Source organism: Pelmatolapia mariae, linkage group LG3_W (genome assembly GCF_036321145.2).
Source record: "Pelmatolapia mariae isolate MD_Pm_ZW linkage group LG3_W, Pm_UMD_F_2, whole genome shotgun sequence".
Classification (NCBI taxonomy): domain Eukaryota; kingdom Metazoa; phylum Chordata; class Actinopteri; order Cichliformes; family Cichlidae; genus Pelmatolapia; species Pelmatolapia mariae.
The window spans coordinates 51,238,789-51,264,241 of NC_086229.1; the positions used below are offsets into that span (position 1 = coordinate 51,238,789).

The 25,453-nt window shown below is 41.8% G+C and overlaps 2 protein-coding genes across 2 annotated transcripts in view; one reads left to right on the forward strand and one right to left on the reverse strand.

Annotated features, from left to right (window-relative positions):
• The window catches only part of LOC134623541 (galactose-3-O-sulfotransferase 2-like), a 91,932-nt gene that overhangs the window by 58,102 nt on the left and 8,377 nt on the right, over positions 1-25,453 (forward strand). The gene's annotated exons all lie outside the window — the stretch shown is intronic.
• Positions 17,837-19,888, reverse strand: LOC134646922 (protein NLRC3-like). The gene is made up of 2 exons (XM_063500971.2): positions 19,777-19,888; positions 17,837-19,635 (listed from the first exon to the last, which is right to left on the reverse strand). The coding sequence occupies exons 1-2, from the start codon at positions 19,886-19,888 to the stop codon at positions 17,837-17,839; spliced, it is 1,911 nt and encodes a 636-aa protein (XP_063357041.2).

Below are 25,453 nucleotides of genomic sequence, written 5' to 3' on the forward strand. Positions count from 1 at the left end.
GAGTGATAACACCTCAAAGTGAGAAAAGGTCGACATGAATCCTAAAACCGGAACAGGATTCAACACAAGAGAGTGAGGGTGTGAAGCCTTCAGTAATAAAAACTTTTCCAATAAAATGATTAATAAATTGCTCAGGCCGATCCAGGACACGGATTTATCACTAAATTACAAATTTTGAATAACATTCAGGGGTTGTGGCTGTTAGTCTCAATAATATCTGATAGAAAAGCTGCTTTAGCTGCCTTAACAGAGTTCTGGTACAGAGAGCGGTTCCTACAAAGAATGCCATAGGATATCTGAAGCCTATCTTTCTTGGTTAGATTTGAACAGTTTACAGGTCTGGGTAAGTATGAATAAATATTGTATTCTGTTTTGGAAAATATGGAATTCAGAATTTCTAAACCTAAATTTATCAGACAAGAAGAGAGTTTTCATGGCATTTCAAGCACAGTCAAAACGTTTACCACTGTGTGAAAGAGCTGTGCCCCAGCATGCCTTCTTATAACTGTTGCCAATCCAGACATCAACATTCATTTACCAAAAAACAACAATATCTATTGATCATCTATTTAACATCTATCTATGAAGTTGAACTTTGAACTTTGCTAATAAGAGTGTCAGAACTAAAAACAGTAAATATTTTCTCAAATGTTTGTTTTGCTATCATTTTTCCCCTTTGTGCCTTCAGATGTCCAACAGCAGCATGCTTTTGAGGAAGAGGAGATTTTTACCGACCAGCAGGTCTGTAACCAGGAGAGGAACTCCAGTCTGGACCAGAAGGACCCAGAGCCTCCACAGATTAAAGAGGAACAGGAGGAAGGGTGCAGCAGTCAGGAGGGAGAGCAGCTTGGACTGAAGCAGGAGGCTCATGTGTTCATGGTGACACCCGCTTACGAGGAAAGTTCCCACAGTGAACCAGAACCAAGCAGTGAGCAGCTCCTTCCTCACAGCTCTCCTGAAGCAGAGAGCCGAGATCATGAAGGAAATTGGCATGTGCACTCAGGATCTACTAGAAATGCAGAGCTGAAGAAGAGACACAGAAAGAGAAGTCGCTGTCAGAGAGTAGACAACACTCCTGTGTCAGCGGGTCAAAGTAGAAAGGACACAAAGAACAAGTCTGTACAATGTGACGTGTGTGGAAAAACTTTGCAGAATAAATACATGACTACACATCTAAGACTTCACACAGGTGAGAAGCCGTATTCTTGTAGCACATGTGGGAAAAGATTTGCTGACCCATCAGCGTTCAGAATACACAAGAGAATTCACACAGGTGAGAAACCGTATTCCTGTAGCACATGTGGGAAAAGATTTGCTGACCCATCAGCGTTCAGAATACACAAGAGAATTCACACAGGTGAGAAACCGTATTCCTGTAGCATGTGTGGGAAAAGATTTGCTGCCCTATCAGGGTTCAAAACACACACGAGAACTCACACAGGTGAGAAACAGTATTCCTGTAGCACGTGTGGGAAAAGATTTGCCCAGAGGATACACTTAAAGAAGCACATGAGAATTCATACTGGTTAAAATGTTCATACTTATAAAATGTGGGAAAACCGTGAGTCATTGGTGAACACCTGAGATGATCCATATTAAAGTCAATATTTTAGATCCACAACAGTAAAGACATCTTGGGGTTGTTTGTTCAGTTTATTACCATATTCTTTTATTTACAAGAAAACTTTAATCTTACATTTCACCAAGGTTAAGGTTCAGTATGCTCCTGTTCTGCTGGTTCATTGTTAAATTTCATTGATTTAAGTGTTGTTCATGTGTTTTTAAGGTTTATTAAGATTTTAAGATTTTTGTCTTACAAAGATGTAATCTCAAATGTGTGAAAGCAGCATAACAGAGTGTTCTGCCTTATTTTACACAAGTTTTTCTTTGTTTCTGACAGTGGTGTTCTATCAGGACAAGCTTGCACTGTCAAATTTAAAACAATACTGATAAATTAAAATGTGCCAAAATAAAGCAATGTCTCTCCTTTAATTTCAGACAGCGCTATCATAAAGCTCCTCACCTTCATTTAATATTTAATCTATTTATATTACTGCCATCTTGTGGCTGCAGGTGGTTATTGTCACTGAAAGCTGTTCTTCTTTCATGTGTAGTACTCAATTTAAAATATTACTGCTTACCTTCAAAACTATTAATAAATTAGCTCAGAGTTATCTTAGTGAACGTCTTAGGCCACATTCTCCTGCTAGAACACTTAGATCTGCTATGAACTACTTCCGGCGCAAGCTAGAGGGGTGACCATGCATCTGCTCTGGCTGCCCCCGTACTGTGGAATAACCTTCCTCTCGGTATCTCCGCCTCTCATTCTATTGCATTGTTTAAATCACGACTGAAGACCCACTTATTCAATCTTGCCTTTCCTTCTAGTTAACATTTCACTTGTGATTTTACATTATGTACTTTTATGCTTATTTTAATTCTTTGTTTGATATGTATCTGCTGCTTCTATGTATCAGTGACAGCCATCTGCTTGCATACCTAGTACTTGCTTTGGTCCTATTTCTATTTACCTTTCTTTTATTCTCTATGTCTACTTGTTAAGCACCTTGGTATACCCTTGGTTTTTAGGTGTGCTTTATAAGTAAAGTTTATTATTATTATTATTATTATTATTGTCATCATTATTAGTATTATTATTATTATCATTATTGTTGTTGTTAAAATTTCCATCTATAGTGCAGACACACAAAATAAGTTGTATGTTTTAATCCAATCTAATTTACCTAGTTAAATTGCTAAATAGTGGAGGAAGGTGTTTGTGTTTGTTTTGGGGATGGCAATTGTTTCTGCTTGCCTTTTTTTGAAAGTCACATGTTTCTGATGTTGTTTTATAAGATAAGATAAGATAAGATAACCTTTATTAGTCCCACACGTGAGAAATTTGTTTTGTCACAGCAGGAAGTGGACAGTGCAAAAGTTATGAAGGAAAAATTAGAATAAAATAAGAATAAATACAGTACACAACTGTACAGAATAGAATAAAATAAAATACTATATACAGTAGAATAAAATAGAATAAAATATACAATAAGATAAAAACAGAATACAAATGCTATATACAACTGAGTAAAAATAGAACAATGCCAGAAAAGATTATTGCACATTAGTGTTATTGCACATTTGTGGATGTGTGTGTTTGATCAGTTAAAGTCTTTGTTGTGGAGTCTGACAGCAGTGGGGAGGAAAGACCTGTGAAATCTCTCCGTCCCACACCGTGGGTGCCGCAGTCTCCCACTGAAGGAGCTGCTCAGTGCTGTCACAGTCTCATGCATGGGGTGGGAGATGTTGTCCAACAGGGATGACAGCTTAGCCACCATTCTCCTGTCACTCACCACCTCCACTGGGTCCAGAGGGCATCCTAGAACAGAGCTGGCCCTGCAGATCAGCCTGTTCAGTCTCTTCCTGTCCCCAGCAGAGATGCTGCCGCCCCAGCAGACCACACCATAAAAGATGGCTGAGGCCACCACAGAGTCATAGAAGGTCTTCAGGAGTGGGCCCTCCATTCCACTCCTATATAAACATAGAAACGGATATTTTGCCTCTTTGGATAAAAATGTTCCAGGACATCATAGAGGGTAAAACTGGGAGTGACATACACGAGAGCAAGCAGTGGGAGGGGTCCTTGCAAGCCTGGAATATAAAGTTAATGTTATTTTAATATTTCTTCTTAAAAGTAATTAGTGACATAATTAAATTAGCTGAATAAATCACCTCGATGACTGAACCACAAAAAACAGCGGAGTCACTGTGATGAAGGTTTAGTCCACACCAGACTCAGCTGTACTATAAAGGTGAGTCTAATTTATTCACTCTAGGTTAAAAATTTCTGTAGAAACAAAAGTTTTGTCCTTTTATATTAAGGAAGTTGTTGGAGCAGGAAGCCACCTGCTGCAATGGGGAGCTGTGTGGCAGACAAGGGGGCCCAAACAGGACTCCAACACCAAAAAAGAAATTTAGAGGCAGCTTTATTTGCTGTGAAAACTCCAAAAAAAAAAAACCTAAAATAAGCAAACAAAAGATGAACTAGAACTAAGACTCTGGCAACAAAGGAACTCATGACATAACTAAAAGAACATCAAACACACACTCTGCCACACATCGGATTTGGAGGAAGACTGAAGACTTAAATACATACGCATGATATCAAATCAAAATTTATTTATATAGCCAGACCGTTCTCACTCCCGAGGCTTAACATCCCGACGTCTTGTCACGTCCCGCGGCATTCCTGAGGAACGCGAAAGGTGTCCTTCCGCGTTCTTATGTTACGCGCCGGGTTATGGATGAAATCCAGTGGAATGACGCTCCCGTGGTAATAGACCTAAACCTAACCTTATTCCTAAGGTTAACCAGCACTTTAATGATGTTAAATAGTATTGTAGCGGGCCAGGGCTGTTCGGGGTTTGTTCTGACAGTTATGTTCTGTTGCCATGGTTACAGGTGACGCTCTCTCTGCGACTGTGTGTTTCCGGGTGAGAGAGCGGCATTTTTGTGTTGTTGTTGTTGCCGCGCCGAGCGTTGGTGTTAGCTGGTGTGTGCTCTGGGGTTGAATGCTAATAAACGGCTGTGCTCCCTGGCTAGCTCGTGGGAAGCAAGACCAAACGAAACCTCTGTCTCCTCCTTGTCTGAGCTCGCCACAGTATTTTCCCAAGCGATTTTAAGATAAAGAGCAAACATGTGAAGATCGAGTCCAAACGGTTCTCATATTTCCTCATTTTTCTGATCTTGTCATTTAGGAACGTGTTGGGTGCCCGAAAACGTAATATGTTGACAATTTGTCACCTAGCGTAAAATGTTACGCTTTGGAAGTGAGAACGTGTTGATATAACACATGTTAAAAACAACAAAGTTGACCATAGTGCTTCACAGTCAGTAAAAGCATGACACAATTAAAACAAAACTATAAGAAAACAGGGCAGGAAACAATAGGTGACAACACAACAAGCCAGTTAACAGCCAACTGGTTAGAATCAAAAGCCAAAGTAAAAAGAAGACTGGATAGACTCGGCGGTATGAATATGAACAGGGAGGTTATTCTAGAGCAGGGGTAGGCAACCTTTCTGATGACGAGTGCCATCTAAAATTTCCTCAGAAGTCAATGTGCCATATAATTGCATTAGCAATACATTTAATAACGCTCTATATTAACAGTTACACAGTATATAGAACAACTTCATAGAATATTATTTGTTCACAGATGTTGGCAGCTATCAGCGAATAGTTATCAGCTATTTTGAAACAAATCCATAACAAGAACTCCATAACAGCAAATGAACTGTACAACAGAAACAGCTAAGACACCATCATTAACAAGTGGCACAACTAATGTGTCTATGCAAGCTAATTTGCGATGTGCACTGCCGGCTCGGCCATTTATTTTTTAATGCACCTTCTCAGAAAAATTCACTGCGTGCTGTGCCCGTGTTGTTGGTATATGTATGATTTCTATACAGTTTATATCAGATAAAAACTTTGGTTGTAAGATTCAGATAATTATTTAATAAAAGCTAGACATTTTAAATGAGAATAAGAAAGAAAGGTATTTCTTTGTGCCCCCCTTTCCCTGTTAATGCCCTACCTGGCCCCCTGGCAAAACTTTGCTAGACCCGCCCCTGCACAGTTCCAGCTGTCAGCTACTTAGAAAAGGATCCTGGTGTTATTTGTCTCTTACAAAAAGTTCATAAATTCCCTTCAACTCATTCATGTCACCTAAAATGTAAACCTGTTTCTCCATCACTTGTTCAGCTCTGATGATTCAGTAAGAACATCTCCTGGTTTCATCTTCATGTTTTCCTCTCACCACATATCCAAACCGATATCATGACCAGCAGCTTTTACAGCTGTGGCTCCAGCAAACATCAGCTGATACTAGAAATTAATATTAAATAAATTCTAACAACAACTGATCAAGCTTAAGCGCGCTGCTGTTTTTTAGCGCGACATCCACTGGTTTCCTGTTTCTGGCGCTAAGTGGGCGATAAACAAATAAGAGAGAAAAGCCGATCATTGATCAGTTTCATGATTGAATGAAAGAAGAAGAGGCAGCTGACAGCGTAAAGACGCAGAATTACTCCGGCTTTGTGTCTTTTTCCATTCTAGCTGAAGTACGGGACAAACTGTGTTCCTTTTCAGCTCGATATGAAACGCGTAATAATTTCTCTGAATACGGGACGATTCCGTTTTTACGGGACGGTTGGCAACTCTACTAACTAACCTTATGAATAAAATAAAGTTCACTATCAGTAACATCATAGCACCCACCCAGCTGTATAGAAACTCCGTCATGCTAGCTACCTACAAGTTATTGTAACTGGCTGTAAAATGTCAGCACAACGAAAATAAACTCCAACTAAACTTAGTTTATATCTGACCCAGACAGACTGCAGGCCATAACTTCTTATCTGAAGTTCAGTTCACCTGACACTCGGACCGGCGGCCGCCTCGGGTCTCTCCTCCTCCTGCCTCCCCTTTCTCTCATCCACCTGCTGGCCTCTGTGGAAGCTCTGCCATAACCACCACCAAACAACTGAGCTATTTTTACACATCTGGCCAATCCACCACCTTTCATTGTCTATACCGTTACAAAAAACCCCCCAAAACCATCAGCCCATAAAAACGAAAAATGCCAAGGGTTGCCGACCCCTGTTCTAGAGTCTAGGTACTATGGCTGCAAAGGCCCGGTCACCTCTCGATTTCAGTCAAGACCTAGGTTGTGCTAGGAGCATCTGATTTGAATATCTTAGTGCTCTATTGCAGTGGTCCCCAACCTTTTTTGCGCCACGGACCAGTTTAATGTCACCATAACGCTGAATCGGTGAGAGCCCTGTGATTGTTTCTCTGCAACATGACGGTCCCACCTGGGTGTAATGGGGGACAATGACACCTGAAGTGTGTTGTTTATGTTCAGTCTGCTCCTCAATTTTGTTATCGTCGCTGTAACTGCAGAAAACCCCACTTTACATAGATATGATGTCGGAAATGGCAACAGGGTTTTTAGTGCTGTTGTGGCAATCTTGGGGTATTCTGCCATGACTTTTATACAGAATGCCAGCAAAGTTTATGTCTTGAACATACTTTTAAGGACGCCGTCATTTTTGATTTGTTGTTGTGGAGGCCCACAGTAATTGCTTCTGTCCCTGCTGTTCCCACTTTTTTCTTTCAAAATATTTCAAAGACTTGTTTTTTAATGTCGGGTCCTTGGTCTCCAAGTGACGAAGCAGTTTTAAAGGCTTCATTGCCTCATTGGTGAGCTGGTCGCCGCATATTATGTAGAGCGGGCATGGTGTGTGGGAATCACCTGTCGCGATAAATCCATATTTCAAGTAGGTCTTTTGGTATTGTCTGTTAAATGTAGCTTTCTTTTTCTTAGTGGTTGTCATAGACTCTTCTTCTGTCTCCTCACTGGGCCTTTTTCCCTTTACAAAGAAACCCTCCAAAGACACTGTTGTTTACTCATTTTACTAGCTTCTGGGTTTAATATTAGCTACTGTATCTTGACATGCGTCAAGAGTCAGTCATAGATGGAAGTAACTGAGAGAATTCAATCTTTTTCAAAATAAAACAGTGTTCAAAGTCAGATAATAAATAAAACGCAAATAATGTAAGTTATTTATTTTTTCTGTGCGGTACAAGCCTCAACTCTCGCAGCCCGGTACCAACTGGCTCATGGCCTGGTACTGGTCCGCGGCCCAGGGGTTGGGGACCACCGCTCTATTAGGATTGTACAAAAGTTCGGAAAGATAGCGGTGCGCTAAATTATTTAGAATTTTAAAAGTGAACAAAAGAATTTTAAAATCTATTCGATATTTAACAGGGAGCCAGTGTAAGTTGGCTAAAATTGGAGCGAAGTGTTCATAGATTCTTGTACCTGTTAAGAGATGAGCAGCTGCGTTCTGAGCTAACTGAAGCCGGTAAAGAGAAGAGTGTTGGAGGCCCAAGTAGAGGGAATTACAGTAGTCCAGTCTGGACATGATAAATGTGTGGATAAGCTTTCCAAGGTCCTTGAAAGGAAGGAACGGCTTTGCTTTGGATATGACGTAACTGGTAAAAGCTGTTTTTTACCAAGGTGGAGATTTGTTTCTCTAGGTTAAAAGAGCTATCTAAAAACACTCCGAGGTTTCTTACAGGGGGCGAGAAATGGCTAGCAAGAGGACCTAGGTCAGGAGTGGGCAATCTCGAGTCCTCGAGTGTCCCTGCAGGTTTTAGATGTGTCCTCGAACCAACACAGCTGATTTAAATGGCTAAATTAGCTCATCAACATGTCCTGAAGTTCTCCAGAGGCCTGGTAACGAAAGACTGTTTACTTAGCCTGGCAGGGCGAAGGACACTGTCTCAGCTGAACTCTGGACACACACACACACACTGATACACACTCATCCCCCCTCCCTTTCCAGACGCCTTCGACAGTGACGGGAATAACGGCGTTACAAGTAACGGCGTTACTAACGGCGTTACTTTGTTCAGTAACGAGTAATCTAACTAATTACTATTCCTATCGTTACAACGCCGTTACAATTACTAACAAGGAAACTATTTTTCAACAAACAGACGGCTGAAGCTGTGTTCAGCTTACCGCATCTTATATCAGCTGCAGAAAGTAGCTGTAAGTAATCTGGACGCTACAGCTTTAAGCAGCTGCGCGCTCCCGCGGACGGTAATCACGATCACTGTCTAGCACAACACCTGGAGCTCAGGGGGCAAAACAATCGAGTGCTGCTGTTTGACTGAGGAAGAATAAAGTAGTCGTGGTAAGTCAATCACATGACCACTTAAAGACAAAGCAACAAGGTGACATATACCAGTTTATAAATTGTGTCGATAGGCCACGTAAAACCAGAGTCGTGATAAACAAGATATAGGCGGCGTTTTTTCCTCAATAGTTTCGTCACGTTAGCGCTAGCAAGCACTCTCTGCTTATGAGCAAAAACAAAACAGGGAAAGTTTTTTTTGGGGGGGGGGGAGAGAGAGAGAGAGTTAGTTAGTTAGTTTTGAGATGTGAGACATTTGTGACGTTTTGTTGGCCTTCAATGCTTGTCCCCTCCGGGGGAAGATGGCGGTCGACTGGACCAGCGCAGACATGCTGCAGGACCGGATGCACTGTCTACACCGGCTCTCTCTCACCCTTTACCCGCCCCTGTTGCTTGTCTTGTGTTTCTATGGTGTGTTGACAGTCATGTGCTTTTTGTGCTGAGGTGTTTTTTCTGTTCTCAAACTGTTCTCCCACTAGGAGCTCAGTCTGAGTGGAGTTTTTTCTCCTCCTCTCACCTCATGTTATGTATTTTCGTTGTTTTTTCCCATCAGCCTACCTCTCTGACATGTCTTCCCAATGTGATGTTTGTGTAAGTTTAGTCAGAAGGTTCCTTTGTAAGTGTGCATGCGCCATTAGTGTGCTGCCTGCTGTAACCCTGATTTCCTTCGGGATTAATAAAGTATTCTGATTCTGATGATTCTGAAGTCGCAACAGCAGAGAGAGCGGGAGAGAAGGAGAGGAGAAGAGGCAGAAGACACAGAATAAATCCAGCTTTGTGTCTTTTTTCCATTCTAGCTGAAGTCCGGGACAAACTGTGTTCCCTTTCAGCTCAATGCGAAACACGTAATATTTTCTCTGAATACGAGACGATTCCGTTTTTTACAGGACGGTTGGCAACTCTACTAACTAACCTTATGAATAAAATAAAGTTCACTATCAGTAACATCACAGCACCCACCCAGCTGTATAGAAACTCCGTCATGCTAGCTAGTGCGCAGTACGAGTTATTGTAACTGACTGTAAAAAGTCAGCATAACGAAAATAAACTCCACCTAAACTTGGTTTATATCTGACCCAGATAGACTGCAGGTCATAACTTCTCACCTGAAGTTCAGTTCACCTGACACTCGGACCGGCGGCCGCCTCGGGTCTCTGCTCCTCCAGGGTTGCCGACCCCTGCTCTAAAGCATCTGATTTGGATTCCTGAGATTAAATATATTTTCCTTTGGCTTTGTTTTCTTCCCATTTGTGGCTTTAATGTAGTGTTACATCCTGTTTGTTTGCTTCCATCTGTACACATGTCCAGATTCACTGTTATGTTTCTATTCTTACATTGCTGTGTGATCACTGTTCCCTCTGCTGACTGATGTGACCTTTTGTATCTTACACTGATACTTGTCATATTTGTATCTGCGCCTAAAAGATAAAAAGTTTTCCATGCTAAAACACAGCTCCACCTCCTGTAGTTCTCCCTCTGAACCACTAGATGTCTCTGTTATCTAAATGAAGACGTGCAGCACAGCAACCACAGCAGCGCTCAGATCACACGTGTCCTGTTATTATGTATAAAAGCATGAAACAGGTGAGACAGGTGGGATCAATATTAATGTTGTGGAAATATATGAAAAAGCAACAGAAGAGTGAAAACATTTCGTGTTTCTAGAAAGATCTTTCAGCTCATAGCTGCTCACAGACTGTATTTACAAGTGACAAACTGCAACTCTACAGTACATCTACAGTGTATATCAAATATATTCTGTATTCAAATCTATTGAGTGATGTTTGAAAGTCTTTCCAGGTGAGTTTGATCCAGGAGGGTCTGAAGCCAGAGTCAGACAGAGACTGTGCAGAGACTGTAGAAGGACAGAGCAGCAGCAGAGCCGTCCAGATACACTGAGATCCTCTGTCAGATCCAGAGGGACACACAGGGATGATGCTGGACTCTACATTGTGTCTGACAGTGGAGCTGTTCTCAGAGCAGTTCACTCTGCAGCACTGACAGTCATCTGCACTTCATTCCTCTGTCAGTCACTGCTGGATGAAGCTCTCCTCTCCACCTCCCAGTAACATGGCCCAGTCAGAGCGTCTCTACACACAAGCTGCTGCTGCTTCAACCTCTCTGGATCATCAGGACACAGCTCCTCCTCTCTCAGCACACACACCGTCCTGTTTACCATCATCACCTCCACCTGCAGAGAGAAGGAGGAAGAGCAGAGGAGATAAACGAGTGTTTCCAGAGACTCTTCATCAGCTGTCAGTCAGTGATGCAGCACATCCAGTATAAAGAGCAGCAGGGACTTCAGTGCTGGGACTGTACTAGGACTCATTGTTGCTTCACTTTTTCTAATCTTTGGATTTTTATTGAAGTTGATGAAAATGTTTTTCCCTCCTAGTTTGAGTTTGGACTTTCATTCATTAGAAGAACCTTGGTGTGTCCACTCTGAGCTCTGTAGGAACCCCAACAACAAGCCCAACAATCCAGATGGACGGTTCCAGCTGTTAACTGGAGGAATTCCATCCAAACATCTGCTCTCACTAAATTCTTCCTCACCTACAGACTGTGTTCTTCACTGCTTTAAACTTGGAAATGAATGCAGTCATTGGTCTGTGTGCTGCTTTGTTCAGAGAGCTGATTGGCTGTTGACAGCGTTTGATCAGAGCGTGTCAGCCGTTACTATGGTGACCATAAAGGTCAGAAACAGGAAGTGTTTGTGTCCAATCCTGAAGCCTGTCACCATTCTCCTCTCACAGCTTCACTGAGAAGCTGCAGCTTTACAGGAAACACTGGATCTTTGTTTCATGCTGACTGTGTTTAGTACAATACTGCTGACAGCACCACCCACTCACTCCATCACTCTACTGACCACAGAGTCTCCAGTCTGTAGTCTGGAATCTGCTTAAGATCAGACAGCTGCTTCACATCTGGATCCTTCAGGTAGTTGCTGCTCAGGTCCAGCTCTCTCAGATGGGAGGGGTTGGACTTCAGTGCTGCTGCCAGATAATCACAGCTGATCTCTGACAAACCACAGTCCCACAATCTGTATAAAGAATGAAAGATGTAAGTTTATTAGACAAAGTGCTTGAAATCATTCAGTGTTTCATCATCTGTTCAGAGCTGAAGAAGGTTCAGAATGTAGAAGTTTAGAAAATGGAAACTCCAAACAGCTGAAGCCAACAGGAAGCAGCTTCAAACAAACACAACAAGAGAAAAAACTCTGAATGTTTCACATTAAAGTCGTACATTTCTCATAAAAACAGGACAAAGACTTGAAAAAGTCGTGTTTTTCCTTCCAGGAACCACATGGCTTCACTTTTAAAGGTGAAGTGTGAAAGAAATGGACATATTTGAAGTCCAACACCTTTTTCCAGTCACATGATTAAAGCAGACAAACTACAAGCTCATTTTCATTCCAACAAGTCATCTCAGTGTACTTCAAGAACAGCTTCAAAAATCTGTTTTCTGCATTATTCACTGCTTATTACGCACCAGTCTGCTGTTGTGTTCACTGCTGTCGGCCTCCGAAAACAAAGCCTCATTTCTGCTGTTCAATACTGAAGAAATTGAAACCTTTTAAAATGATGACAGATTACAAACTCTCAGCTGTGTCTGTAATGAAACCTCTGTAACTTTGCTTCACTTCAGCAGCATCAGCTCATGTTCACATGTTGATTCATGGTTTGCTTCAGTTTTTGATCGACTGCAGAAGATTTTGAAGGTTATCTGCTATAAAAAGCCAGAAGAGGAAAATCTGCTTCATGTGTTTCTGTTTGATCCTCAGTGACTTTGACACAAAGGCCTCTGCTGTGATGATCACACCTCTGATCAAGTCTCACAGTGTCAGCTTTGTTTTTATACATATGGATATGTGCTGATAAATGATCAGAATTAGAATATTTCCCACTGTCTGCTGTGTGCCGTGACCTTTGACCTGCTAAAGACAGTCAGCTGTGGATTATTCATTGTTGTGTCTGATACTTAGAACTGTGAGGAAGAACACTACACAGTTAATCAGGTCCCCTCTCTCTGAATCAGGAAAGGTGGGCAGGCCGCGTGTGGGCCGCGGGCCATACGTTGAGTCTCACTGTTTGAAATGTGAACATTGTTCTGCTGCAGTCAATGGACTAAACCAGAGAAGAAGAAAACAGACTTTACCATGAAGATCCTCAGTGTGGATCAGTATAATATCAGCCTGATGTCTGCAGTTTAGTGTCAGCACAACTTTCACGTCATATTCATCTCAGCACAACTAAAACATGCTGACTGACCTCAGAGTTTCAAGTCCACATCCTGGACTCTCCAGGAAACCACACAGATGCTTCACTCCTGAATCCTGCAGCTTGTTGTTGTAGCCCAGGTTCAGCTCTCTCAGATGGGAGGGGTTGGACTTCAGTGCTGCTGCCAGATAATCACAGCTGATCTCTGACAAACCACAGTCGATCAATCTGTATAAAGAATGAAAGATGTAAGTTTATTAGACAAAGTGCTTGAAATCATTCAGTGTTTCATCATCTGTTCAGAGCTGAAGAAGGTTCAGAATGTAGAAGTTTAGAAAATGGAAACTCCAAACAGCTGAAGCCAACAGGAAGCAGCTTCAAACAAACACAACAAGAGAAAAAACTCTGAATGTTTCACATTAAAGTCGTACATTTCTCATAAAAACAGGACAAAGACTTGAAAAAGTCGTGTTTTTCCTTCCAGGAACCACATGGCTTCACATTTAAAGGTGAAGTGTGAAAGAAATGGACATATTTGAAGTCCAACACCTTTTTCCAGTCACATTATTAAAGCAGACAAACTACAAGCTCATTTTCATGCCAACAAGTCATCTTCTGACCTGGACTAACAACACTGGTCTCTATGTGCAGCTGGCTGTGAGACCAGTGCTCAGGGAGCGTCTACAAAGTGCAACACTGAAAGAACATCACACACTCATTTGCTTCCAGCACTTTCACACAAACATCTACTGTCATTATTGTCACCAAACTCTGTGGATCCTTTATTGCAAATTCAAATGGGATCAAATGGTCAGACAAAAGAGGGTTATGAGGAAATAGGATGAAATGTTGTGTATTAGCAGCAAGTTATTGAATCATTTTCCTGAGAAACCAAACAAAATGATTGACAAACATGTTTTTACAAACTCAGTGTTGGATTTGGATCAGCAGGATAAGCTGATGTTTAAAGGCATTTGAGTCTCGCTGTATGAGAGTCCAGTTATTCCTCAATATTTATGGATGATGTTCTTTCAGTGTTGCACTTTGTAGACGCTCCCTGAGCCTCACAGCCAGCTGCACATGGACCAGCTGACATTACCCAGCATTAGAGGCGGCTGTAAAAAAATGGATTTTCCTATTTAAATGGTTTTAATTTGAATAAAGCGATGTTGATTCATTCAATCCTGAATGGATTTTTAATATAAATGTATTTTGCCAGAATCTCAGGTTCAAGCTCCCAAAAGTATTTCAACAACAAGCAAACAGGTAAAACAGTAAATGAGAGCAGCTAAACACACAAAGATGGAAACACAGAGCGTGGATCGTTCACTCGACGGCACGTACACGGACACGCCGTCGGGGCTGAAAGTGGACAGCTCACAGATCCTGAAGCTGCAGGTTTCACCTGTCTCCAACCAAAACTGAGTGAACCAGCAGAAAAAGAAGATCCAAACTACGCTTTACGTTTGATGAACATCGTCATGAATTCTCTCTGACTTTGACGTTTACTTCCTGCACAGCTCTCTCTCTCTCAGTGTACTTCAAGAACAGCTTCAAAAATCTGTTTTCTGCATTATTCACTGCTTATTACGCACCAGTCTGCTGCTGTGTTCACTGCTGTCGGCCTCCGAAAACAAAGCCTCATTTCTGCTGTTCAATACTGAAGAAATTGAAACCTTTTAAAATGCTGAAAGATTACAAACTCTCAGCTGTGTCTGTAATCAAACCTCTGTAACTTTGCTTCACTTCAGCAGCATCAGCTCATGTTCACATGTTGATTCATGGTTTGCTTCAGTTTTTGATCGACTGCAGAAGATTTTGAAGGTTATCTGCTATAAAAAGCCAGAAGAGGAAAATCTGCTTCATGTGTTTCTGTTTGATCCTCAGTGACTTTGACACAAAGGCCTCTGCTGTGATGATCACACCTCTGATCAAGTCTCACAGTGTCAGCTTTGTTTTTATACATATGGATATGTGCTGATAAATGATCAGAATTAGAATATTTCCCACTGTCTGCTGTGTGCCGTGACCTTTGACCTGCTAAAGAGAGTCAGCTGTGGATTATTCATTGTTGTGTCTGATACTTAGAACTGTGAGGAAGAACACTACACAGTTAATCAGGTCCCCTCTCTCTGAATCAGGAAAGGTGGGCAGGCCGCGTGTGGGCCGCGGGCCATACGTTGAGTCTCACTGTTTGAAATGTGAACATTGTTCTGCTGCAGTCAATGGACTAAACCAGAGAAGAAGAAAACAGACTTTACCATGAAGATCCTCAGTGTGGATCAGTATAATATCAGCCTGATGTCTGCAGTTTAGTGTCAGCACAACTTTCACATCATATTCATCTCAGCACAACTAAAACATGCTGACTGACCTCAGAGTTTCAAGTCCACATCCTGGACTCTCCAGGAAACCACACAGATGCTTCACTCCTGAATCCTGCAGCTTGTTGTTGTAGCTCAGGTCCAGCTCTCTCAGATGGGAGGGGTTGGACTTCAGTGCTGCTGCCAGATAATCACAGCTGATCTCTGACAAACCACAGAAACTCAGTCTGTATAAAGAATGAAAGATGTAAGTTTATTAGACAAAGTGCTTGAAATCATTCAGTGTTTCATCATCTGTTCAGAGCTGAAGAAGGTTCAGAATGTAGAAGTTTAGAAAATGGAAACTCCAAACAGCTGAAGCCAACAGGAAGCAGCTTCAAACAAACACAACAAGAGAAAAAACTCTGACTGTTTCACATTAAAGTCGTACATTTCTCATAAAAACAGGACAAAGACTTGAAAAAGTCGTGTTTTTCCTTCCAGGAACCACATGGCTTCACTTTTAAAGGTGAAGTGTGAAAGAAATGGACATATTTGAAGTCCAACACCTTTTTCCAGTCACATTATTAAAGCAGACAAACTACAAGCTCATTTTCATTCCAACAAGTCATCTTCTGACCTGGACTAACAACACTGGTCTCTATGTGCAGCTGGCTGTGAGACCAGTGCTCAGGGAGCGTCTACAAAGTGCAACACTGAAAGAACATCACACACTCATTTGCTTCCATCATCCAACCTGAAAAGGAAACAGAGACGCCTCCCCTTCAAAGTAAAAGCTGCTCCTTTTGGACACAGTATCAAAGAAAGTCTACAGTATAACATGGAAAAGACAGAAAAAAGTTTTGGTTGTTTTTAAATTGTGCAGAAATGAAACTACACTAAGCTCAATTATGTGACAGACATTTCATCCCGTGTCAGTTTGGCCTCATCCTGGGCGGATTATCCAGCACACACTCTGACCACAGGCCCAGGGGCCACGCACAGCTGGGCTCCATCCAAGAGACAGGAAACAAACCAACACAATAATAAAAAGCACCATGTGATCTTCTTACAGCTTCAAGACAAACATAGTAAAAACATATTTGTTTCCTGATAAAATGATGTGACAGGTAGAACAGAGTAAAGTGGTGGTATTACAGCCTTTCTCCCCTCTGCTGCCGAGGCTGTTAGTCTCTCCCAAACTCAGCTACAGGACTTCCAAATGAATGAAAGCAGCAGAAGTGGCTTTACAAATGAAAGAGGAAGAGGAGAAGAAGAGGAGAGGGAGGCCACCCTGACCATCACTCCAGCTGAAAACATCACACTTCCATTAAAGTTGGTGAGAAAATGTTGAGCAGGATGAGCTGCTGGCTAATCTGGAGGCTGTAGCAGCAGCTCACAGTCACCGTGGATTTCCACTCATGAAAAAGCTCTGGCTGCTTCATTTCTCATCTCATATCAGAGACTTTAGTGAAGCTGTACTGTGATGCTTCCATATTCCAGTGAGGCCTCCAGAATGATTTCAGCTGTTCTGCACACACACTGTGTGCCCTGTATGGCTCAAAGTCTCTGCAGCCTGTTTTTATCTGCTATCATCAGATCTTCATCATCCTCATTCACATCCCTCACACACTCTACAGCCTCATCAGCACTGACTTCATCTTCACTGACTGATGGAGCACAACATGAACCTGTGGAGGCTGAAACACTGTCCTGTCAAACATCTCCCCGTCACCACTCCACTTCTGTCAGCCTTTAAATGAACCCTGCTCAAGTCTGTCACTTCTGTTTGGAGCCAAAAGAGGTCAAAGATGATGCCACTACATTCTTGTCTAGAAGATATTAAAGTGTATTTGGTGACACAGAAAAAAGGGTCAAGTTTAAGTACAGTTTGGGTCCACACATGTCCAAACCCTGGTGTGTGGGCCTACTTAGTACTGAGAAAAGCCCACTAAAAGAACGCCCACCAGACCAAAGCAATGGTTTTGACTTGATCAGCATTAACCCCGCCCCCTGACTTTGATGGGTGAAGTTGACAAATAAAATGTATTTATGAACAGCGATGCAGGGCCAGGAGTAGCAACGTGAATGAAATAAATACATCATTAAATAATTCATTATCAATATTTTTAATTCATTATGTACATTTTTAATTAATTACTGAAATAAATAATTCATTAGTGATGTATTTATTTAATACAACCATAAAATTATTGCTAGTTTACTCAAAATAAATTGAAGACATCAATAATAAAGGTTAAATTATGATAATGAATACATGCAACTATAACTGATGACATAAGAATTTGGATTTTTAAGCTAAAGCGAAGGTGCTGACTCACTTGGCATGTTTCTCTCAAATCCTCCCTAATAACAATAACATAATTACACTTTAGCCACAAGAGGGCAGCAGCATTAATACAAGTCCCGTGTATATAAAGGTACAGTGATTATATTACAGGGATTTTGACAAAAACAAAACAGAAGTTGATGGCAGTGTGTTTTTCCATAACATACCAACCAAAATAAATAATAAAAACTTTATAACTTACAGAGCTTTTTTAGAGACTTTGACCACTGGCAGCAGCCTCAGAAGAGCCTCCTCTGAAGCAAAGTATTTCTTCAGGTCAAACACATCCAGATCTTTTTCTGATGACAGTAAGATGAAGACCAGAGCTGACCACTGAGCAGGAGACAGTTTATCTGTGGAGAGACGTCCTGATCTCAGGGACTGTTGGATCTCCTCCAGTAGAGAACGATCGTTCAGTTCATTCAGACAGTGGAACAGATTGATGCTTTTCTCTGCAGACAGATTCTCACTGAGCTTCTTCTTGATGTACTTGACTGCTTCTTGATTGGTCTGTGCGCTACTTCCTGTCTGTGTCATCAGGCCTTGCAAACGAGTTTGATTAGTCTTCAGACCCAAGAGAAAACGAAGGAACAAGTCCAGGTGTCCATTGGGGCTCTGTAAGGCCTTGTCCACAGCACACTGGTGGAGAGATTGGAGTTTTGGTTTATCAGATAATTTAGGCCACATGGACGTTGTTTGTTGTTCTTCCAGCAGATTGAGTCCAGAGTTGATGAAGGTCAGGTGGACATGAAGAGCAGCCAGAAACTCCTGAACACTGAGATGAACAAAGCAGAACACCTTGTTCTGGTACAGTTGTTTCTCCTCTTTAAAGATCTGTGTGAAAACTCCTGAGTACACTGAGGCTGCTGTGATATCGATGCCACACTCTGTCAGGTCTGGTTCATAGAAGATCAGGTTTCCTTTCTGCAGCTGATCAAAAGCCAGTTTTCCCAGTGACTCAATCATCTTCCTGCTCTCTGGACTCCAGTGTGGATCTGTCTCAGCTCCTCCATCATATTTGATCCTCTTGACTTTGGCCTGAACCACCAGGAAGTGGATGTACATCTCAGTCAGGGTGTTGGGCAGCTGTCCTCCCTCTCTGGTTTCCAGCACATCCTCCAGAACTGTAGCAGTGATCCAGCAGAAGACTGGGATGTGGCACATGATGTGGAGGCTTCGAGCTTTCTTGATGTGGGAGATGATCCTGCTGGCCTGCTCCTCATCTCTGAATCTCTTCCTGAAGTACTCCTCCTTCTGTGGATCAGTGAACCCTCTGACCTCTGTCACCATGTCGACACACTGAGGAGGGATCTGATTGGCTGCTGCAGGTCGTGTTGTTATCCAAAGGCGAGCAGAAGGGAGCAGGTTCCCTCTGATGAGGTTTGTCAGCAGCTCATCCAATGAGGTGGACTTTCTTGTTTCAGTCAGGATTTTAGTTTTCTTGAAGTCCAAATTAAGTCGACACTCATCCAGACCATCAAGTATGAACACAACCTGGAAGTCTTCAAGCCTGCAGATTCCTGATTGGTTAGTTTGATCAAAGAAGTGATGAACAAGTTCCACCAAGCTGAACTTTTCCTCTTTCAGCACATTCAGCTCTCTGAAAGTGAATGGAAATATGAACTGGATGTCCTGGTTGGCTTTGCCTTCAGCCCAGTCCAGGCTGTATTTCTGTGTTAAGACTGTTTTCCCAATGCCAGCCACTCCCTTTGTCAGCACTGTTCTGATTGGTTCGTCTCTTCCAGGTGAGACTTTAAAGATGTCTTCTTGTCTGATGGTTGTTTCTGCTCTGTCTGGTTTCCTGGATGCTGTTTCAATCTGTCTGACCTCATGTTCATCATTGACCTCTGCAGTCCCTCCCTCTGTGATGTGGAGCTCTGTGTAGATCTGATTCAGGAGGGTTGGGCTTCCTGCTTTAGCGATGCCCTCAAACACACACTGGAACTTCTTCTTCAGTTGGGCTTTAAGTTCACGTTTACAGAGTGGAGCAAATATTTCTGAAGGTAAGAAATTCAGAAACAAATATTACACAATAAATATCACAGCCTTTCAGTACCCTGAAAGGATGAATGTCTATTGGTCCATTTCTTGAGCTATTAGGAAAGATCAATATTCAGTCTTTAGAGAAATTCTCTTACTGCTCTGCAGATGGTCAGCCATCTCATGCTGCTTAAGTCTCCTCAAGAAGTGGAGTGTGATCTTCAGAAATGCTTCTCTGCAGCTCTCATCTTCATCCTCACCTCCAAACATCTCCTCATCCTCCATCTGGCTCTTTAAAGTTTCTGGGTGATCTGGACTCAGAAGCTTCTGGATCTTCTTCAGCTCGTTCTTCACAAACATGGTGATGTTGTCCTCCAGCCGCTGGAAAAGAAGACTATATGAATTAGCCAGTGGTAAATGGACTGGTTCTTATATAGCTCTCTGTGATACTCTGTGCACACAAAGCATTTTATACAACATGCCTCATTCAACCAAGCACATTGTTCTGTGCTTAAATACTTTCTTTCACACTCTGATGGATGCATCAGAGGGCAGCTTGGGTTTAGTACGTTACCCAGTACATTTGCCAGCCAGGGTTTGATTCACAAAGCTTCTGACTAGTAGCTGACCTGCTCACCTCCTGAGCTACAGTCACCCCAATCTGACTGAAATCATGGAGCCCAAACTCTGATTTATGTTGGACACACTGACAATCCTCTGGTCCACAAAGTGCAGCACAGAGGTGACTGAAAAGAACAAATGTAAACGTAGTACTACAAACCATAACCACAGAGTCCAGGTGTGTTTGATGTTGCTGTGCAGACTGACCAGTGGAAACCTCTGCTCCCTCCTGCTCCACTCTGTGGAGGAGTAATGAATAATTAGCTCATGTTATGTCTGTCCACACACAGACACAAGCTAAAGGTCCATGAAGTGATGTTTGGATGGCTTCAGTCAATCAGATGACTGTCATGGTGAAGCTTTGCTAGTCCTGGTGATCCCACTGAGAATTAACAACTCAGTTTCCAGATGTCTGTAGTTTTCTGCTCAGTTTCTTTAGTCCCAACAGCTCTTACCATCTCCTGCATAAAGCTTTCCCTCCATGCTCAGATGCCTGGAACAAGGTGCTCTCTTTATATCAGTGACTGGTTTAAAGGGACAACTTGCAGTGCTCGCCAAACTTTGTGTCAGCAAAAGTAGTTCTAATGTTTATTACACGTTTTACATTTTTACACACACAAATCAATGAACGCAAAAACATAAACTTTTCACATATTTTGTTTCACAATGTTACAAAACTCAGTTCACAACTACACAGTCTGATTTACAAAATATTTATGAGCACAGTTTGAGCCGATGTATGTCCCGAGTCTGTGGACTCAGTGGTTTTGTTTTGATTGTTATTGTCTTTTGTTACAATTTCATCCTGATTAAGATTTTCTAGTTCTGAGCTTTTGGTTTCTGTGTTCCCTCTGTACTGTGTTAGTATTGTGTCTCTGTGTTCACTTCCTGTTTTATTTTGACAGTGCCATGTCCTACGTTAGTGTGTCTACTTTTGCTTCCCCTTGTCTGGTTATGTCCAATTAATCCAGCTGTGTCTCCCTCCCTTTTCTCATTCCCCGATTGTTTTTTTGTGTATATGAGCCCTTTGTTTTCTCCTGCTTGTTGCCGGCTCATCTGTGTTATCTCCCCGTGTCTCCGTTTAAGGTTTCAGGTTAGTGTTTTAGTTTTTTCAGTAGAAGTTATCTTAGCTTCTGCACAGGCCATCTCCGCTGCACTTCACCGTTTCAATAAAGCTCACTCACTTCACAGCAGTGTCGGCATCTTGGGTCCTTTATTAAATTCAACATGGCTCGCCCCGCTAGCCGTGACATAAGATGTGAAAACAATATCCAAAAAACATGAGGGACAAACAGGGAATAGTTTGAAGGTGCAGGGCCAACAAACTGAGTCTAGCCATAAACTCAGAGTTGATTGAATAAGCATTTTGAATTGGCTGATCTGAGTTACTTCAATCAAGTCTATGTTCACTTTGAGTTAAGATTATACATGATTAATGTAAAAGAAAAAAGCCATCATCAGCAACTGATTCTGATTCAGCAGCTTTTCAAATCTAAACGGTACCCATCCCTAGCTGGCTGTAGTTAAACCTTTACTTAAAAAGCATCCCTAGACCAGCTGTCTTAGCTAATTATAGGCCAATCTCCAACCTGACAATCCTTGGAAGAGTAGTTGGGGGGAGACAATCAGAGGGGCAGTGTGATGATCTTAGGTTACAAACTACTGCACTCAAGTCATTAAGGGAGACAGGATCAAACTGCTCTAAGACAGCTGAGCACACAGGAGAAAGACTCGGATCTGAGGCAGCAGTCGGCGAGACAAGAGCCCTAATAGATAGAACCTTGTTGTTAAAAATGCTAAAAAATCATCACAAATACTTGGTGAAGAAATGACTCCAACATTATCACGTGAATGAAGAAAACGACTGAGGACATTAAAAAGTACCTGAGGCCTGTGACTGTTTACTGACACTAAGTTTAAGACAAACTGTGTCTGCAGTTTTTACAGCTTCTTGGTGAGCAGAAAGACAGAAAGTCCTTAAAATCTGTAGAGAAACATACAATCTGTCCTTTTTCCATCTCCTTTCGGCGCGTCTACAGTCACGTCTGAGGGAGCGCGTATGTTCATTCAACCACGGCTCTGATAAATGCTTAGCGCGCAGAGTCCTGAACGGACCAATAGAGTCCAAAATATCAGTGCAGGTAGAATGAAGAGTGTCCGAAAGGTCCTCAACACTTTAACAGCTGGAGTTCATTATTCCAGAGTCCATAAAGGCAGCAGAAAAGCGGCGCTGTTAGAGCATTAAGCGCTCGCTTTTTACACGCTGAGGCGCACGGCTTACCTACCGAGCAGCGCAGCGTTACAGTGAACAACACAGGAAAATGATCGGAGATGCCCAACTCAGATATTTCAGTGATGCACACATCCAGCCCGTGGGAAAGCTCCAAGTCTAGTGTGTGACCTTTTTCATGCGTGGGACCAGTAACCCACTGGGTCAAGTTAAAAGAGTCAATAATATTTAAAAAGTCCTTGACCAGAAGTTTAGAGTCACAGCAGACATGGATGTTAAAATCACCAAGGCAGTATCATCAGAAGACATAGCACACCCAGCTGTTCATCTGTCCATGAAGCCAGGTAACACACACCGATGAGTTAAACTGCAGGAATGTCTTAAAGACATAAAGACCTGGATGGCCGCTAACTTTCTGCTTCTTAATTCAGATAAAACTGAGGTTATTGTACTCGGCCCTGAAAATCTTAGAAATATGGTATCTAAGCAGATTCTTACTCTGGATGGCATTACCTTGGCCTCCAGTAATGCTGTGAGGAACCTTGGAGTCATTTTTGACCAGGACATGTCCTTCAATGCACATATTAAACAAATATGTAAGACTGCTTTCTTCCATTTGTGCAACATCTCTAAAATTAGAAATATCCTGTCTCAGAGTGATGCTGAAAAACTAGTTCATGCATTTATTACTTCCAGGCTGGACGACTGTAATTCATTATTATCAGGATGTCCTAAAAACTCACTGAAAAGTCTTCAGCTAATCCAAAATGCTGCAGCAAGAGTACTGACAGGGACTAGAAAGAGAGAGCATATTTCTCCTGTTTTGGCTTCCCTTTATTGGCTTCCTGTTAAATCCAGAATTGAAATCAAAATCCTGCTCCTCACATACAAGGTCTTAAATAATCAGGCCCCATCTTATCTTAATGACCTTGTAGTACCATATCACCCTATTAGAGCACTTCGCTCTCGCTCTGCAGGCCTACTTGTTGTTCCTAGAGTATTTAAAAGTAGAATGGGAGGGAGAGCCTTCAGTTTTCAGGCCCCTCTTCTGTGGAACCAGCTTCCAGTTTGGATTCGGGAGACAGACACTATCTCTACTTTCAAGATTAGGCTTCAAACTTTCTTCTTACTTAACGATTAAGTCCCCTATAACTTGTGTCAAATCTACTTGTACCTCACAGTTTTCTAAGTACACAGAGAGCAGTAAACCTCAGAGCAGCAGCACATCAGACTGTGTGCAAAAAATCTAGAAGAGAAAATATTTTGACCCATTTCTAAATGATCCTTGTGACCATGCTGCACCACAACACCTGATCTCTGGTTTCCTGACCTCTTCAATCCCACTTTAATACTTGACTAAACTCATTTTCCTGTTTAGGTGTTGAGGCAAAGCCACCCATCTACAATGCAGGCAACAGCAAATGGAGTTATTTTTTATTCCCTTTGGGTTTTTTCTACTTTTGTGCTACAAAATGTTCAAGCTGATTAAATTCATTAGAATAAAAGTTCAGATAATTTTCTCATATTAATGTTGGAGGTAGAAATTCAGGTAACTTTGCACAAAAACTGGCAGAAATTTCCTTCAAAGATGGAGTTTTTACTTTAATACTGTGAGTACATTTCAGAGCCTGGACTCTTTGACCTTTACTTGAGTAAAGAAGTTGAATCAGTATTTCAGCTTTAAGAGGGTATTTTAACACAAACATCAGTCCTTCTACTTAAGTATGTTTGCCTCTTTGTTTACGCCTAAATGAACTTTACTGTTAACGAGTTTTCATGTTTCTGTAATCCACCAGTGTGCTCATGCTTTTTTAATTGAAAACATATTTTTAATGATCAAATATAATTATTTTTGTTATTTGTGGATTTTAAATGTGCTTGACAGAGACAGATGATAATCATTATCCTGCACTGTGGTCTCAGGTTTGGTCGAGCTCGCACAAAGAATGGCTGGCTATGTTGAACTTCCTCCTGGGATCTACACTAAGAAGTGAGTCCAACATTAGCAGGGTCTCTTTCCTTTATCTTGATTCACTTTAGCACTCACAGTCACATGAAGCTTGTTATTAACTCGATAAGTCAACCCAGGGTTTCAGCTGAGCGTTCACATGAAACACATGGTGTTGGCAGCATCTGATCAATCATATTCATGGAGACGTGTTTCAGCAACAGAGCAGCTGAGTTTGCAGAAGGAAGTCAAACTAAACCATAGGAACAATATGAGGAGATTACACACATAATAAAATACTAGCAGTAACACAGCTGCTGCAGACAAATCAGTCGTGTGTGAGAGGAGAAGGACTGTAAAGGAGCTCTGTATGAATGTGGGAGCATTTGAAGGGCTTTAAAAAGGCCAATATAAAATAAAAGGCAGCAAAATTGCTGACTGTGAAAGTCACCAGACTTATCAGAGCTCTATGTTTAACACCTGTAAGAACACCTATTTGTACTTGTTGGCATTATATCAAACACACACGTATATTAAGCCTTTGTTTGAACTCTGGTTGAATTTGTTACTTTCAGACTGTGAAACATCACAGAGGCTGCAGCTGCAGATCTTTTTTTCACCTGGAAATTTACTTTAAATGTTAGATGGAAAATGTATTGCTCAGTTTAACCAAAGTAAGAACAATAATCCATAAACCTTCATAAAGACAAACATCTCCCCAGAACATTGAGCTGCTGAAGTGTCACTGAAGGGAAAAACTATTTGTCCTCCTCCATCCAGCAACACCTGAAACACTTGAGTGGAAGCTCCTCCCTACACTGTGTTTGAAGCAAAGCACAAAGGAGACACCTGCTGGAGCAGCTGGAGTCCTACAGACACTCAGCCTCTTCCCTACACAAACACCTCCTACAACATCCACTCTTTCCACTCTGACTGCTGTGTTTGTGGAAACACTCCAACACACACCGCTTCACATACCAACATAGAAATGTGTGTGAAAAAGGGCTGAGCTGATATTAAACATGAGGATTTATTC

Excerpts from the sequence above, each read along its gene's own strand:
- LOC134646922 (XM_063500971.2), bottom strand. The coding sequence starts at position 19,888 with ATGTTTGGAGGTGAGGATGAAGATGAGAGCTGCAGAGAAGCATTTCTG. Across the intron at positions 19,636-19,776 it reads GGCTGACCATCTGCAGAGCA|AAATATTTGCTCCACTCTGT; the intron begins GTAAGAGAATTT and ends TCTTACCTTCAG.